Genomic DNA, 17,727 nt, shown 5'->3' with positions numbered 1-17,727 from the left:
ATTTTTTACACATATATCCTGTTATTGTTGCATGAATCTTTATTTCTAACACGTAAAAACAAAACAAAACACAAATAAAAGCAAACAAGCCTTATGGCCATGGGCAATAAACAAAAACAAAAAGACAAAAAAGAAGACCTATAAAAAATGTAAAACCCACTGCTACTTAGTTAAAATGAAACTAGAGATCACATGACTCATGTTGATCTGGTGTGGTTTTGTTTTTGCAAGAAATCAAACCAAATTGCTCAGGTTTAAGGGTTAAAGCAAAGACTTGATATCATTATAGGAAAGACTGGTGGGGTTGTGACTGCTCAGTGCAGATTGTTTAATGCTGACGTATGTAGACTCTTTTTCGTCAAGAGAGCCAGAGGTAGAACTGCAGTTGTTGTAGAATATTTCTTTAGAGAATATACCAGAAAAGTTTTAAATTTTAAAAAAGTTTTTAAAAAGTTTTTATATTTCCATGCTGATTGTTTTTTAGTTCTGCTCTGTGGAGATAAGCTGACCTCTGCAGCAGTGCATGCAGTCTTCATTCTCACCTCTGATGTGAGAGGTAGCACCTCTCTCTGTCTCTCTTTTCTCGACAGCGAGTCAGGGGTTGACAAGTGTTTTCCTCAGAAATAGAACTGCTCTCCGAGTTCTCTTTTAGCTGTCTGGATTTTGAAGTACACTCTCCTGTATTGCTCATTGTTAGCAATGGACTTTTCAATTTCATGGAACAGAAATGAATTTTTGCTAGAAGCATTAGTGGCATTTAATATAAGTTTGTTTCAGGTATGATAATTTATCAGTGAATTTAATCAAACATGAACTTTAATCGATAGGCTGTGAAAAGCTGTCAAAATATTTGCAATATGTTTCTTTGAGCTTTGACTGAGGATAAAATGCATTTTGGTACTTGGTACTCTGGTGTATAACATAAAAATTAATCAATTAATCAATTGTTAATTTTACTGATTAATCTTGCAAGGAAAGTGCTTACAACTTTTTTTTTAATAAGCTTTCAGAGTCAATTTATCAGACCTCTGACTGTAATGTGTGGCATGACTGTGGGTGGCTCTATCAGTCTGTTAACTGGTCAGTCAACCACTTATTTCTCAAAAATATCTTAAATCAATTGCTGTAGGGCTGCAGCCAATGATTATTTTCTTAATTAATTAATTTGCTGTGTCTATCTGTGTCTATTAAATGAAATGGTGTTTAATCATCCAAAGAGAACAAATTGATGTGTTTGGATTAATTCTTAATAAGCTGATTTAATTTTGGTGGTCAAATTTAAAGGTCACTGTAACCTCGTAAAACATGCATTGGGACATAACTCAAGAATGTGTACACTAATTATGAAATTATTCAATAATTATGAAAAATTCAGTATATCAGTTACTGGAGGCAATCTAATCAGCTCTATGACAAAACAGTAATCATCTGAACAGCCACGAAACTGGGACATGCAGGCTTTGACTTATGAATAAGCAACATCCAGTGATGGGGTCTAACAAAGTACATTCATTCAGCTGCAGTACTCTAGTAAATTTTGATGTACTGGCACTTTACTTGAGGATTTATATTTTCTGCTTCTTTAAATTTCCTGCAACTTTACATTAAATTCAACTTATTACCACTACGTTTCAGAAACATGACACATGTGTAATGTATGTAAAGATTGCTGTTTTTTTTCAGAGTTTATTGGATTGCCTCCAGTAATTGTAATGTATTCACACAAGTAACCACTATCATGTTCACTTTCATATATTACAGTCGATTTTGTAGTGAAATCTGCATCTCATTTTTGCCCCCAAGTGTTATTGTTATTTACTAGTACAATTGAAATAGCAATAGTTCGCACCTTATGCAGCCTATCAAGCTTTTTTTTTAAAAAAAGCCAGCAAGCGAAACTAGCAAAAAAATAAATAGATAAACAAAAAACAACAACAAACAAATAGACAGATACAAATTTACATTAAGAAGGAAAATAAATAAATAAAATGAATTTATGTGCTAAGAAGGATGACCATATTGAGTTATACTCATCTACTGAGCCTATATTCATTTAACTTATTTTTTCAAGTTTAGTTATTTTCAACAGTGCATCAGCCCAGTCTTGAATATGTGGGGCATTGCTGATTCTCCATTTACAAAAAATCAACTTTTTGGCGACAGCAAAAGCTACCGACATCCACTTATTATGTTGTTGGTTCAACCTGCATCTCTCAATACACATTTAGTTGTTTACTAGTGGATCTTGACCTCCCCAATATGGCACCCGCACAGACACATCGCAGCGAGCTTAGAGCAGCGCCCAGTGAGGTATCTTTGTTTCTATATCTATGATAGCACCAGTGTGCCTAAGTAGAGGGTCACAGAGCTGCTATCATTGTCACGATCCCTGCTCCTCTCCCCCTTCTCAGTACTTTTCCACTCACTCTCCCTCTGCTCCCTCTACCTGCTGACCACGCCCACTCTGCCTGCTCACTCACTCACCTCCAGCTGCAGCTCATCAGCAATCAACCCAGTATATAAGCCTCCCACACACACACACACTCGTTGCCAGATTGTTCCTTCGCACTATGCAAGACTCTCCAGCATTCTCCTGCCAGATCTTTGAAAGCCGACCCTGCCTGTTCCTGACCTGCTCTCTTCGCCCGATCCCCGGTAAACCTTCCTGCCTTCTGTCCCCGACCACGAGTTCTGTTTTGGCGTTCCTGATCTGCTCTGCTGGTAAAGACTTCTCCGCCTGGTCCCGACGATCCTCCTGGTCCATCCCCATCGGTACCGCTGCATCATCGGACTGCTCACTCGGTTTCGGAACCTCCGCCTGTCCCCGACCACGCTTCCGCCTTCTCCTCGACGGTATCTCCACACGTGCTGCCGAGCTGTTGGGCTACGGGGTTTCCTCTGCATCCACGCCGAGTGACGTAAGCTTCGGTTCGTTGCTTCGATCTCCCTCCAGAGACTTTGTTGTGGGTTCCGACCCGAAGAACGAACTGTATGCAGAATTACTTCATCTTGCTTCGTGTTTGATTTGTGCTGGGCTGAATAAAAGTCATTACCAACTATTCCTGTTTACCGGTGTACTGCATCTGGGTTCGTACTTTTTGTTTTTTGACAGAACCCGGGCCAGGCTGAGCGAGTGGAACATGGCGGCTCAATGCGACGACTTCCTCAACGGACTAGCTCCGTACATAAAAGACGAGCTGGTTTCATTCGACCTCCCCAGCTCATTGGATGGCCTGATTGAACTGACCACAAGGCTAGACAGGCGGATCCAAGCCAGAAGGAGAGAGCAACGGGTGGAGGGAGCTGATCACCGCTTCCCCATTCGTCAGCATGGGCCACCTGCTAACCCCAGTCTCCATTCCGAACCCACCCTGGGAGCAGAACCCATGCAGGTGGGTCGCACCGGTCTGCCGCCAGAGGAACGGGAGAGACGACGTCGTGGGAACCTCTGTCTCTACTGTGGCCAGGCCGGCCATTTTGTTTCACGGTGTCCAGCAAAAGGGAGGGCTCAGCGGTAGACGGGGGCATCCTGCTGAGCCGATCTTTGAACTCTGCTCCCAGTCAACGACCACTGTTCCATGTTCAGCTTCTGTTGGCGGAGGGGTCCCACACCCTTGCCACCTTCATAGACTCTGGAGCTGACGTTAACCTCATTGATGAGGAACTCGCCCGGCAGCTGGAGATCGAGCTGGATCCTCTGCCCCGTCCTATTCCGGCCAGCGCACTAGACGGCCACCTCCTGGGAAGAGTCACCCACCAGACCACGCCCATCTCCATGCTCCTGTCAGGCACGCACCTTGAGACCATCAGTTTCCATGTGCTAAGGTCTCCGAATCTCCCCCTGATCCTTGGGTACCCCTGGCTGCGTCGTCATAACCCCCACATCGACTGGTCTACGGGTTCCATTTTGGGGTGGAGTCCGTCGTGCCGCCAGATCTGCCTCCAACAGATGGTCCCGCCGGTTCCAGCTGCCAGTTCCTGCTCCACACCAGATCTCTCCATGGTACCCCCTGAGTATCATGACTTCCGGGAGGTCTTCAACAAGACGAGGGCCACGTCACTGCCTCCACATCGTCCCTATGACTGCGCCATTGACCTCCTTCCTGGTTCTGTTCCCCCCAAGGGGCGCCTGTATTCCCTGTCGGCACCCGAAAGAGAGGCTATGGACACATACATTAAGGAGGCTTTGGCGTCCACCATCATCCGTCCCTCCTCCTCTCCCGCTGGCGCAGGGTTCTTCTTCGTCGGCAAGAAAGATGGCTCCCTGCGACCCTGCATTGATTACCGGGGCCTCAATGACATCACCGTCAAGAATCGTTATCCTCTGCCTCTCATCGCCTCGGCCTTCGAGCTCCTTCAAGGGTCCACCATCTACACCAAGCTGGATCTGCGAAACGCCTACCACCTGGTTCGGATCCGTGAGGGGGACGAGTGGAAGACGGCCTTCAACACACCTACTGGACATTATGAATACCTGGTAATGCCGTTCGGGTTAACCAATGCCCCGGCCGTTTTCCGGGCTCTAATCAATGACGTGCTCAGAGACCTGCTCAACAAGTTCGTGTTCGTGTACCTGGACGACATTCTGATCTTCTCCCGCACGAAGCAAGAGCACGTTCACCACGTCCAGACCGTCCTGCCACGTCTGCTGAGCAACTCCCTCTTCGTAAAGGCCGAGAAATGTGAGTTTCATGCCACATCAGTTTCCTTCCTGGGCTACATCATAAGCCACAATCATATGGAGATGGACCCTACCAAGGTCTCGGCGGTCACCTCTTGGCCAGTTCCTGACTCCCGCAAGCAGCTGCAGCGTTTCCTGGGTTTTGCCAATTTCTACAGGCGGTTCATCCGGGGCTACGGTGCTGTGGCGGCCCCTCTCACAGCCCTCACCTCCTGCAACATCCCCTTCTGTTGGTCTCCGGCCGCGGAGGAAGCGTTCCAAACGCTCAAGAGACGATTCAGCTCGGCTCCCATCCTCCTGATCCCGGACCCCGACCGACAATTCGTGGTGGAGGTGGATGCTTCCGATGTGGGTGTGGGGGCCGTTCTCTCTCAACGGTCTGCCAAGGACCAGAAGCTTCATCCCTGTGCCTTCTTCTCTCGCCGTTTATCCCCTGCAGAGAAGAACTATGATATTGGTAACCGCGAGCTGCTCGCGGTGAAATTGCCGTTGGAAGAGTGGAGACACTGGTTGGAGGGAACCAAGGTCCCCTTCCTCGTCTGGACTGATCACAAGAACCTCGAGTACATCCGCTCAGCCAAAAGACTCAACTCCCGTCAAGCCCGGTGGGCTCTGTTCTTTGCCAGATTCACCTTCACTCTGTCATACCGACCCGGTTCCCGCAACGTCAAGCCTGACGCCCTGTCCCGTCAGTTTCTGGTTGGGGAGGGGGACTCCTCCAACTCGGACAGTATAATTCCTGCTTCCTGTCTCCTGGCCGCCCTCACCTGGGCCATCGAGGACCGGGTTAAAGCTGCGGTGGAGGACCAGCCGGGGCCCAGTTCCTGCCCGCCAGACCGGCTCTTCGTCCCTCAAGACCTGAGATCCGAGGTTCTGCAGTGGGCACACAGTTCTCGGCTCACCTGTCACCCAGGCATTGCCCGCACCAAGGAGGTGGTGCAACGCCAGTTTTGGTGGGTTACCATGGACGAAGACATCTCTGGCTTTGTCAACGCCTGTCCAGTCTGCAGCCAGAATAAGGCTCCCCGGAGGGCTCTTGCTGGTCACCTTCAGCCCCTACGTGTGCCTCATCATCCCTGGTCCCACATCTCCGTGGACTTTGTAACCGGTCTGCCACTGTCGGGAGGCAACACCACAATCCTGACAGTGGTAGACCGGTTCAGTAAAATGGCTCACTTCGTGCCCCTGCCAAAACTCCCATCTGCTAAAGAGACTGCTGAGCTGTTCCTGGAACACGTGTTTCGTCTCCATGGCCTTCCTACTGATGTGGTCTCGGACCGGGGTCCCCAGTTCACCTCCTCGTTCTGGAGGGAATTCTGCCGCCTCCTGGGTGCATCTGCCAGCCTGTCCTCCGGTTACCACCCACAATCCAACGGCCAGACTGAGAGAAAAAATCAGCAGATGGAGACAGCACTCCGCTGTATGGCGTCCAGGCATCCTGCTTCCTGGTCCTCGTATCTGATGTGGGTAGAGTACGCTCACAACACCCTCACCAGCTCTGCTACAGGCATGTCTCCATTCCAGTGTGCGTATGGGTTTCAACCCCCTTTGTTCCCTGACCAAGAGAAGGAGACCGCCTTCCCTTCAGTTGAGGCCTTCATCCGTCGCTGCCGCCAGATTTGGACCCAGGCCCGATCTGCACTGCTGGGGTCCGCAGAACGGTACGCTACGGCCACCAATCGTCGCAGATCCCAGGCTCCAGCCTACCAAGTAGGGCAGAAGGTTTGGCTGTCGACACGGGATCTCCCCCTGAGGGAGGACTCTAAGAAATTGGCTCCCAAGTTCATCGGCCCATTTCCCATCGACAGAGTGATCAACCCGGTGGCGGTCCGACTGCGGTTACCCCGGTCCATGAGGGTCCATCCCACCTTTCATGTCTCCCGACTCAAGCCATTCCGAGAGAGCCCTCTGCAACCTCCGTCCTGACCTCCTCCTCCTCCCCGCATCATAGATGGGACCCCTGCCTATACGGTGCACCGCCTGCTGCGCTCTTGCCGCCGTGGACGGGGGCTTCGGTACCTCGTCGACTGGGAGGGGTACGGCCCGGAGGAGCGGTCATGGGTTCCAGCGCGCCAGATCCTGGATGACGACCTTGTGGAGGAGTTCCATCGGCAGCATCCCGACCAGCCCTCCGGACCCGTCCTGGCACGTGGGGGTTCCGGTTCTGCTTCCCGTCCTGCTCCTGTTTCCACGCCGCCCGGGGATGATGACGTGGGTTCTGCCTCGGAGGCCGGTGGTACTCTCTCAGACGACGGGGGGAGTGTGTCTGGGGTCTCCGAGGAGTTCTGACCCTCGTCCGGGCCCCCGCCGCCCGCCCTGCTTCGGTGGTTCGTTTTTGGGACGTTGTGGGCCGTCCCTTTGGGGGGGGGGTCCTGTCACAATTCCTGCTCCTCTCACACTTCTCAGTACTTTTTCACTCACTCTCCCTCTGCTCCCTCTACCTGCTGACCACGCCCACTCTGCCTGCTCACTCACTCACCTCCAGCTGCAGCTCATCAGCAATCAACCCAGTATATAAGCCTCCCACACACACACACACACACTCGTTGCCAGATTGTTCCTTCGCACTATGCAAGACTCTCCAGCATTCTCCTGCCAGATCTTTGAAAGCCGACCCTGCCTTTTCCTGACCTGCTCTCTTCGCCCGATCCCCGGTAAACCTACCTGCCTTCTGTCCCCGACCACGAGTTCTGTTTTGGCGTTCCTGATCTGCTCTGCTGGTAAAGACTTCTCCGCCTGGCCCCGACGATCCTCCTGGTCCATCCCCATCGGTACCGCTGCATCATCGGACTGCTCACTCGGTTTCGGAACCTCCGCCTGTCCCCGACCACGCTTCCGCCTTCTCCTCGACGGTATCTCCACACGTGCTGCCGAGCTGTTGGGCTACGGGGTTTCCTCCGCATCCACGCCGAGTGACGTAAGCTTCGGTTCGTTGCTTCGATCTCCCTCCAGAGACTTTGTTGTGGGTTCCGACCCGAAGAACGAACTGTATGCAGAATTACTTCATCTTGCTTCGTGTTTGATTTGTGCTGGGCTGAATAAAAGTCATTACCAACTATTCCTGTTTACCGGTGTACTGCATCTGGGTTCGTACAACACCCGTTACAATCATAGCTGTAGACTCTGTCTGATCAGGGAAACTGTGACTTAAACGGGACTTTTTAAAGAGTGGATTTCCATATCAGAAGGTGACTGTCAGACGACATCTTGTTAGTCATCTCACACCTCTTCTACCCAGTGACTCATGATGTTAATTCACTTAATTTCATTCCCACTGTAAAGCTTCATCTAGACAAGGTGATGTCTGTGTGCTACTTAAAACTATTGTCAGCCAGTGTTGACTTTGAATTATTTAAAATGCAATATATTTGGGTGATGGAAGTGACATTTGTGTGATAACTGTTTTAGAGTGTGTCATTTGTAAAACTGTGGAATAAGCAACAGCATGTGTTGTGGTATTATTGACAGGCTGGACTGGAAAATAGCGTGGAAACCATTTGGGTGCATTCCCAACGATATGACTCAGATGTTAATTGTAAATGTGCTTCTTCATGAAACTGGATCCTAGTGGCTCTTTGTTCTTGTTTTAGATTAAGACTTCACTGTCACATGATGGAGGTTATTCTCACAGTCAAGCTCTTGTTTTTCAGCTTCTGTGCGGGTGTTTTCTCTGTAATTGAATCAGGGCCAGAATGACCTTTTTGGCCAAAAGTAACCATGCTGTTGTTTTGTTCCTCTGTGGTCTCAGTCAGAGAACTAGACAGTGAATACCTGACAAACACTATGTGGTCTGCTGTATTCAGGACCAAAAAGGAACAAATTCTGCTTTTTATATATTCGTTTGTTTGACTGACAAACAAGAAAATTCCACCCTGAAATACTTTATTACTGTCAGAATATGTGTTAGTGATTAACATTTGGCTTCTATGGCCAAATGTGACTTAAACATTTTTTTAAAACATCTATTCATTGGTTTTTCAATTAACAGGACAGATGTGAGGAGTTCAGATATAGAGACACAACTCAACAAAAACAATGTAATATGCAGTATAAATGTTAATTAAAACACAAGATTGCTTTAAATGTTATTATTGACAGCACACTTAACCTAGTAGCAGTAGCATAAAGTTGGGAGGATTATTACTCCCTCGCCTCTACATAATCCATAAAGGTTTTCCAAATCTTATTAAAGTTGTCAATAGAGCCTCGTAAAATAAATCTGACCTTTTCTAGTTTAAGGTGCTGCATAACATCTCTTATCAACATTGCGACACAAACATATCGTTTGACTAAGTATTGTTTTGCTGACACCCCTCCTTGTCTGTTAAATTGGAGGTATTTCATGTTTGATTTTATGGCCCCAGGTGGACACTCTGGAAGTTTCTGTGTTTCTGTTTTCCTCCATGTCCTGTCCTCAGCTAATCCCTTGACTTTAGTTTGGAATGGCGCCCAGCAGTTCACACGGAGTCAGCCGTGTTGTTTCTTCGTCCCACATGCTGTATTATATAATAACGATGTAGGTCGAGTCAGATTAACCCACACAGTCCCAGCAGGTTTCTGAGGAGGATTAGTAACCGATTGGAGGATGTGGCCTGATGTGACGTCTCCTGAAACTACTACTGTTTTCCCAGCAGAAGTGCTAAAACTGATCTTATGTAAATGTATTCTTTTGAATGCATTTCCTGCTGTAAGTGAAAATGAGGGTCAACTCCTAGACAGTAACTTAAAGTAATACTTCACCCACAAAATGACTGGTTACTTTTCCTGCTTTCTGCAAAATGACTGGCTCTTTGTTGTCATTTACCTTTCGGGGTATTTTTCTCTAAAATTATCATTTAGGGGGTTTTGTTTGGTTTTTCTTCGGTTTTGTTTGCTGTTTTCACATTGGCGGGGGGGGGTCTGTTTGTATATGCCTCAGGCCTCTGGACCTCTCCTGATCCTTTTTTTATAATTCAATCTGAATTTTATGCTGTTTTTTATTGTGTGCAAATAAACTAAATCATACAAAAATGAATTGGTTATGCCATGTCACCTTGAATTTGTGGGGAAAAAATTTCTTGCATACCTCACCAAAAAATGGAACATATTGATTAATTGGAGAGCACTTAACAACAGCAAAACTAAGCATCTGTTTACAAACTCTGACACAACTCGTGCAGTTTTAGTATTTAAAACTGAACTAAAAGTGAAACACATACCCATTTTCCACCAAAATTAACGTGTTTGCGCAGTTTTTTTAAACACGAGAAGGAGTTGCAAAGTGGGAAAAGGGCTTTATCTATGCTCTCTACGAAGCCAGAATCCAAAATTATGTTTTTTTAATGAAAATGCATATGTTTGGGAAGTACCAAGCATATAACTGGATAAATGAGACTATATTGCATGAGTTGTGTGAAAGTTTGTAAACCGATTTTTTCCAAACATAGTTATGCTTTAGATAAATGTAGTTAATCTAAAGGGTAATATGACATGACTAACTGATTTATAAATGGTCATTTTGTGGGTGAAGTATTCCTTTTACATTTTCACACTTTTTCCTGATTCTAAAGTTATGCAATGCAGAGGCCCCCAAACATGTTCCCTCAACATATGACTGACCATGCAAATTTAAAAACTGCTGTTTGAAGGCTTTTCCACAGCTGCACAGCAGTTCCAGTGTAGCTGAAAAGCAAATATTTTGAGATGGTAGTTTGGACAGTCAAAGTCCTTCAACTCATCAGGTTCTGCTTTCTACCATAGGTGCTTTGCTGGTGGAAAAAAAGAGAGTCAAACATTAAAGATTAAAGATAGACATATTGTTTGATTCAAGCACATTAAGGGGAGGTTATCTTTAACTGCTCTTTGAATCTAAAATAGGTTGCAGAAAGGTATTTGTAAGTCTCAAATGTGGCTTCCTGAAACCTGCAGGTGGAAACCCAAAAAGGATAAAAGCTTACACTATATTTCCCCTGGGACTTCCCCCTGCACCACTTACTATAAACTTCCCACAGTAACGGTAAGTGTTTAGTACCAGAGGCCTCAGTAATCCTATACTGTTTTGCTTTTAAGAGTTGCCCTATGTGGATAGTGAGAGACCATTGTCCATGACCTGAACTCTGTGGGTATTCGGGGCAGTTTAGTGCGTACATGTGACAGGAGAAAGCCATAAGGGTTTTTTTCACCTTTGCCTCCACTTTAGGACACTGTTGTCCTCGTTTTTGGTGAAATGGATTTACAAAAACTAGTTCCTGTGCATGGTCCAGTGTATGTCAGACTCTGACATTAATTCTTTAGATATTTGCAAGCCACATTTTCAGAGCTTAAGTAGTCATGAATAGAGCAGACTGTTAAAACCAACAGGCACAACAGTGAACTTGTAAAGATTAGATCTGAGGACACGGCAGTTTCCTTTGTCCTTTTCTCTGTGATCGGCAAGATAAAATGATCATTTATCAAGAATATTATTTATCATTGGATTTTTTTAATTCTGTTTAAGTCATTGGAACCTTTGCATCACTGCTAGATGTGGTCAGAGGGTGCTCTGTGGGTGTGCTCTAACCTGACCTGATCTACTCCATTTCTACACAACATGGAACATATTGCTTATGCTGGTGTGAAACGACTGCTGTGTGCAGCATGCATGCAATTTAGACTAAATAAACAAATATATTACATGTTTTTTTTGTGGCCGAATCCAACTGATATAAATCTCTGCCAATGCTTAAAATGTGTTAAAAAAAGATCCAATTAAAGTTGAACACAGATTTCCTGCGACCTGCTGTTGTTTATCAGCTGGTAGACACTGAACGTCATACCTGCACTGCACCACTCCTCCCACATAAGAAGCAGCACACCAGCAAATATAGGGTGGTGTGTTCTACCTGTAACCACAGAGGATCAGCAAATACAGTTCAGCTAATATCTAGCCCTTTGGGGACTGTTTGGCACATTTTACGCACTTGATATTCTCAATTTTTTTGATACTTTTGGCTGTGTTGATGCATATGGCATACATTTTGGCAAGATTGTGTATTTTTGTTCAATCTTTTTTTCTAGGTCAGCTCCCAAAATAAGTCTAAAATACACTGTGCAAACAAAATTGTTACATTCATACTATTAAGTGCAAAAAAATGCACTATTGAAAACCATTTAAACTGCAAGTTTTGATCCCACAGCCACAAAAGCATAAAAGCATGCACTGTATTATTTCTGGTTGTTATTCTTGGCTTTTGCCTTGGAATTTATCATTTTTACTATTTTCCACCTGATGTCATTTTTTTACCATATTTGGCATATGAAGAAAATACATGCTATTTCCTCTAGGTGCACTGTCACAATCAATGTTGCTGCAAAACACTGACATGTTCTAGGTTGTGATAATCAGAAAAATCTACTTTGCATGTAGTATACTAAAAATAATTATTTTTTGTGTTTACTGGTTGTTGTTTTTTGGTTAAAACAAAGTGGCATCAAGACAAAAACCTGCCATTTAAAGGGTTACAATTCTGAAAATTAATGAATATCTGATATTTATTATTAGGACTGGTGATAGTTAAAAAACAAACTCAATGAAAGTAGAAAATCATATCAATGTATAATATTTTTTTAAAGCTTGAGTTTGAAAAGCGCATTTCAATGAAACACTTGATTTCGGCAAATTTTTACCTTTGTTGGATTACGATGATCTACTTTTTATGAATGCACCTGATCAGTGCCTAAAGAAGCTGGAAGCTGTTTACCATTGTGCTTTCCGTTTCATCACCGACTGTGGTTACCGCATACGCCACTGTACATTGTACGCTGCTGCCCTCTAATTGGCCTTCTCTGTCTGTCTGCAGGCTCTCACACTGGTGGGTTTTTATATTCAAGAGTCTACTTGGTCTTGTTCCTTCTTATTTGTGCACATATATGTGTAAAAACCAGAATACTGCACACAATACACAATATGGCCTGCGCTCTCACAGTATTCTCTTGATGTTGGTTCCCAAGGTTCGCACAGAACTTGGCTAAAAAGCTTTTAAATTTGCCGCCCCTTCTACTTGGAATAACTTACAAAATGACTTAAAACTGCCTGATCTGATTACTATGAGGGAATTTAAGTCACTTTTAAAAGGTCAAGAAAATAGCACTCTTGATCAATGTGACTGCGACTCCAATGTTAACTGAAATTGATAAATTCATTTTTTTTTGGTTTCTGATTGTTCTATTTTGCATTTTAATGAGACATTGTGCTCGCTCTTTGTATCGTGTGATAGTATTATTTGTTTGTTTGCCTGTATTTATTGTTGTAACCATGTTTCATGCCACCCTCTTGGTCACGTCACTCTTGCAAAAGAGATTTTAAATCTCAATGAGTCTTTTGCCTGGTTAAAATAAAGGATATATATTTTTAGTGCGCAGAGTGTTACAAGTGTGTAATATTAAAGCAGGCCCTAAGGGTTCAAGTTAAAGTGTTATGCTCATAATGCACCAGTAAAACTGAATTGTTTGACAGATACAACATGGAAGGACAACTTAATTATAATGAGCCTTTATCGTTTTCCAAAGTTACAAATGAAACCAGTAAAACAGGCATCTTTTCTAAATTTTCAAGCGGGTTTTGTAAATTGAACCTTTGTTCAAATATTTCTATTGAATTTCCCAACATTAACAACTCAACAACAAACAATACAGCTATCCATACACACTGTCATACATACAGTACTGTGTATACATACAGTATGTATCCTAAAATCTCACATATCAATGAGTATTTGACCAATTTCGAAAATCAGAAGAAAAGGTTGGCAGATTGTATAAAATTTCTTGGTGAGTTTTAGCTGTTTAAGTCTGAGGTGTGCCATTTCATCCACCTGCCATGTTTATGGGATGGGGATGCATTTGAGGAGAAGCACTCCTGGCCATTTTTTTCCAAACCTGATGCATCAAATATTTCAGAAATATTGTCAGCTTCAGGTAATGCTTTCTTTTGCAAAAAATCGATAAGAATAAATTACCTCCTGTGACCATTGTCTCTCTGCCCCTCCCCCCAGTCTACCTGTTTGTGGGTCTGATGATGATGTTCCTCCTCCTGCGCACTTTCCACAAAATGGCTGATCTGCATGGCCTGACTGCCTTCCTGCAGCTGCCACACTGCGAGGACTCAGACCTGGAAGAAGACCGGGAGCCCATTGTGGAGGACAAACATGAAGATCAGACGCCCCCTTACCTGGTAGAAAAAGAGGCCAGTAAGCCCCTGGAGCCAGGATCACAGCCCTCTTACAACACCATTAACACAGGCTGAGCTGTGGGGGGCAGAGAAAAGAAAAAAGCTACCTCTGGGACTCAGAGTGGGGGGCTGAATCTGAATTCTTGTCTCAATTTTCTAATTTTGTCTTCTTAAGCCACCTTTTTAAAAACATCCAGAGGAGAGAGCACAACTATTGTGTAAAACTGAGATGAGTCTTAAGATTCAGCCTTTGTGAGAGGACTGCCAAACTGTTTGTGAGTGGTTTCTACACACCGCTTTCTGCACATATGAAAGGATTATCCTAACTTGACTAGGGAAACCTACCCGGGCTTTCTCAACACTGGTGTAACTGTGATGTGTTCACCATGTAGGCTTGGCTGCTGTGTCTGCAGCCTCAGGATTAGCACATGAAGGGGCTCCGGAGCACAAACTTTTGATGCGTTGTTGGTTGTTTTCAGATCAGTCTTATCTTGCATGCATTTTTGTCACGTTACTTTTTGTGCCAGAGGTTTTGGTTGCTAGTTCAAGACTTAAAATATACATGTCCACCCATCAACCAAAACACTGGCTAATGAAGTAATGATTGTCTTGTTGCAATGCAGTGCTCTGCCGGGAAACTTGGCATTCATGACGTGCTGCACCCAAATATTTGTACAAACCATGTAACCCCACACTGCAAAAACTGCTCTGAAATGGCCCGAGAAACATGACAAAGAGCTCAAGGTGTCAACCTGGCCTCCGAATTTCCCATATCCCTTGGTACTTGGTCTTCAGTGGGTGGGTGGAGCATGTCAAGTACCATCCACATGAATGCCAGGACCCAAAGTTTCCCAGCAGAACATTGCATTTTAAAAAGATGATCAATGTTAATCACTTCACCCGCCAGTTGCTGTAATGTTTTGGCTGATCAGTGTTTAACTGTGCTGAATTGAAATCTTGATGCTGAACACAATCAGTGGACGCACTTGCCATTTCAACTTGACAAAATTTACTATGACCAGACATCCAGTCATATTCAGAGCCTGGATTGGCCTTTACTCATTTCTGCACCACTTGAATTCATCTTCACAAGCGTGAATGATCAAAACTGCGGTGAAATGACAAGTGACTCCAGTAAAACTTTTGATCACCTCCTAAAAAGAAAGTACTGACTTTCCTGCGTCGAGGTCAGCCCTGAAGAGTACAGAAACAACAGACAGGTGCTGTGTTTGACTCAGGACGTAGACTCTCCTCCTTTATGGTGCTGCCCCCTGGTGACGACAGATATGCAGCACATGTTACCGCACCTCCAGAGCAGTAATAAATAGGGTCAAAGGGTTGGAATCGAGGGATTGAGGAAAAGAAAAAAAATAACTAAATAATGAGTGTTTAATTGTGGTGATTGTGGAAGTTATTAATTTCAATGGGAAACCAAATCTTACTTGTCAAACATGCTATGTGTGACTTAGAGATCATGAACACATACATGAAATGCACTTTACTGTTAACATCAGTTATTCTTCTTTTACCATAAAAGTTGGAGTTTAATAAGTAGGCAAATTATATCCTGATACTGTAAAATAAGTTGTCTGTCCATGTTGGTGTTTCTGTTGTTGTAGTTTAGTAATATTGGACAACCTTAAATTAAAAAAAAGAGTATTCATGTATTATTTTGTCACGTTTTTTTATAATCATGTCCTCCTTGTCTTTGTTGAGATAGTCACCATGAACTCATCCAGCAAAAAATAATTTGCATGTCTTATACAGAGTGCTTTGACAAACAAAGCAAAGCAGAAGTGGGATACAGAGATGGCAATACAAAAACAGAAGGTCAAACAGTCCAAATGAACACAAGCAAGACAAAACCAGGGTAACGTTAGGATCAAATTAAAGCCAGAGGGCAAATAATGCAGGGTATAAAATGTCAGTATAAAATAATTCAAAGAAATAGACTAAAAACAACAACAACAAAAGCAATACAAGTAATACAACCACAAATGCAAGGACATAAAATTTCAAAAACAAAAATGAAAAGAAATAAAAAGACAGCAGTATGGGAGTTACACAATTAGAATCTGAAGTCATCGGGACATAGCAGCCAGCAGCAGCTAAAGGTTCCTTGTTTTCTCAAGAGTATGAGACCTGAGAGCAGAATCGAAACACTGGGTCAGTTTTCAGTTACCTTAAGAAATGAAGTGTTTTATGGGCTCAAATCAGGTGTCAGCAAGCATTAAAATAAGTCTTTAAGATTAGTAACATTAGAAATGTGAACTATCATGCAGAAGAGCTTGACACATTTTGTGGCAATTGAAACCAAAGACTATTTAATGACTTTTTAGGCCTAATATTTATAATATTGAATTTAAGATACTTAAAGGATTTGCAGACACCTTGGATGAGACAAAGTGATTGCTTTCTTATAGTGGGGAGTGACCGTGGGTGAAGCTGCCTACAAGAATCCATGTTAACTTTCACTAGCTCTGGTTTATTTGGGATATGGCTGGAACTAGAACAACTGCAGATTGTCAGCTAATTTTGTTTAGTTTTATTTGATCAGTAGCTTACCGTCATCCTGGACAGTCTTTGTGTACTTAGCTCAACTTATCTACTATTTGTAGGTTTCTGAATCAGGTGTGATAGTGATGACGTCCAAATGAACTGAACGTCATAAGTGTTTTACAGGATAGCAGACTTGGCAAGGGTTCAAAGCTTATAGAGGTCAAAATCTCCAGTCCTTATGTATTTTATTGACGCTTCTAAAGCCTTTGATCGTATGAATCATGCAAAGTTGTTCTTTAAACTGAATCAAAAAGGGGTTCCTAAATATATTGTATGAATTTTGGCGTACTGATATGCCCACCAGACTATGCGTGTAAAACAGGGCAGTTGTGTCTCATCCCCATTTGGGGTTGGTAATGGTGTGAGACACAGGGGAATTTTGTCCCCAGTTCTTTTTAATGTATATATTGATGGTCTGTCTAGTCAACTAAAAGCATGTAATACTGGATGCATGATTGGTTATATTCCTGTGAATCATGTATGCAGATGATGATACTATTTGCTCTGTATATGGTGTGGAGCATGACATCAAATATAATGCTAATAAGAGTGTTGTCATGAACTGAAGATCCACAGAGGACAAAACTCTAAAATTCCCTGTCTTTAAACTGTCTGATAACAATGTTGATGTATGTGATAGGGTGAAATATCTTGGACATTTCATAACAGCAGAAATGACAGATGGTGATGATATTCAGAGGCAGTGCCAGATGATGTATGCTTAGGCAAAACAACTCTTACGTAAATTTGGTATGTGTCTAAATGACGTGAAGGTATCTTTGTTCAGAGCATATTGCACACCATTTTATACTGCTCACATGTGGTTCAAGTACAAAAAGACAAGTTTGAAGAGATTGCAGGTGGCTATAATAATGCCATGAGAATATCACTCCAGAGACCCAAGTGTTGTAGTGCCAGTGAAATGGTTGTGGCTGCAGGAATTAATACCCTCCAAGCTGTTTTAAGGAATCTCATGTATAAATTTACCTGCTGGTTTAAGGGCTCTGAGAATAAAATTATTCTAGCTCTGTCCGACATAAGGACTAGCACAACACGTCACCAATCCCAGCTGTGGAGACACTGGTATAGTTGTCTCTTTGTCCGACATTAGTATATATTAACTTAACTATTTTTATGACATGATTTTACTGTATTTATTGTATGTGATGTTTTGTCTTTTTTGTATGGACCCTGAGTCTGGATAAAGGATTGATTGATTGATTGATTGATAGATTGGTAGCAGGTCAGCTTCGATGTGCAAAAACTGACTCGTTACTGAAATATTTCTGGTTTTACATAT

At 43.5% G+C, this 17,727-nt stretch overlaps 1 protein-coding gene across 1 annotated transcript in view; it reads left to right on the top strand.

Moving 5' to 3' along the window:
* kcnk6 (potassium channel, subfamily K, member 6) overlaps positions 1 to 15,535 on the top strand; it is a 28,155-nt gene extending 12,620 nt beyond the window's left edge. The window contains exon 3 of the mRNA XM_042486262.2: positions 13,693 to 15,535. Coding sequence (XP_042342196.1) covers positions 13,693 to 13,943 — 251 coding nt within the window. The 3' untranslated portion in view covers positions 13,944 to 15,535. The remainder of the gene's footprint in view (positions 1 to 13,692) is intronic.
* The last annotated feature ends 2,192 nt before the right edge of the window (positions 15,536 to 17,727 follow it).

Source organism: Plectropomus leopardus, chromosome 6 (assembly GCF_026936395.1).
Source record: "Plectropomus leopardus strain MGB_pleo_1.0 chromosome 6, ASM2693639v1, whole genome shotgun sequence".
Lineage (NCBI taxonomy): Eukaryota > Metazoa > Chordata > Actinopteri > Perciformes > Serranidae > Plectropomus > Plectropomus leopardus.
The sequence above is the reverse complement of the archived record's forward strand: the minus strand, read 5'-3'. Positions and strand labels throughout refer to the sequence as shown.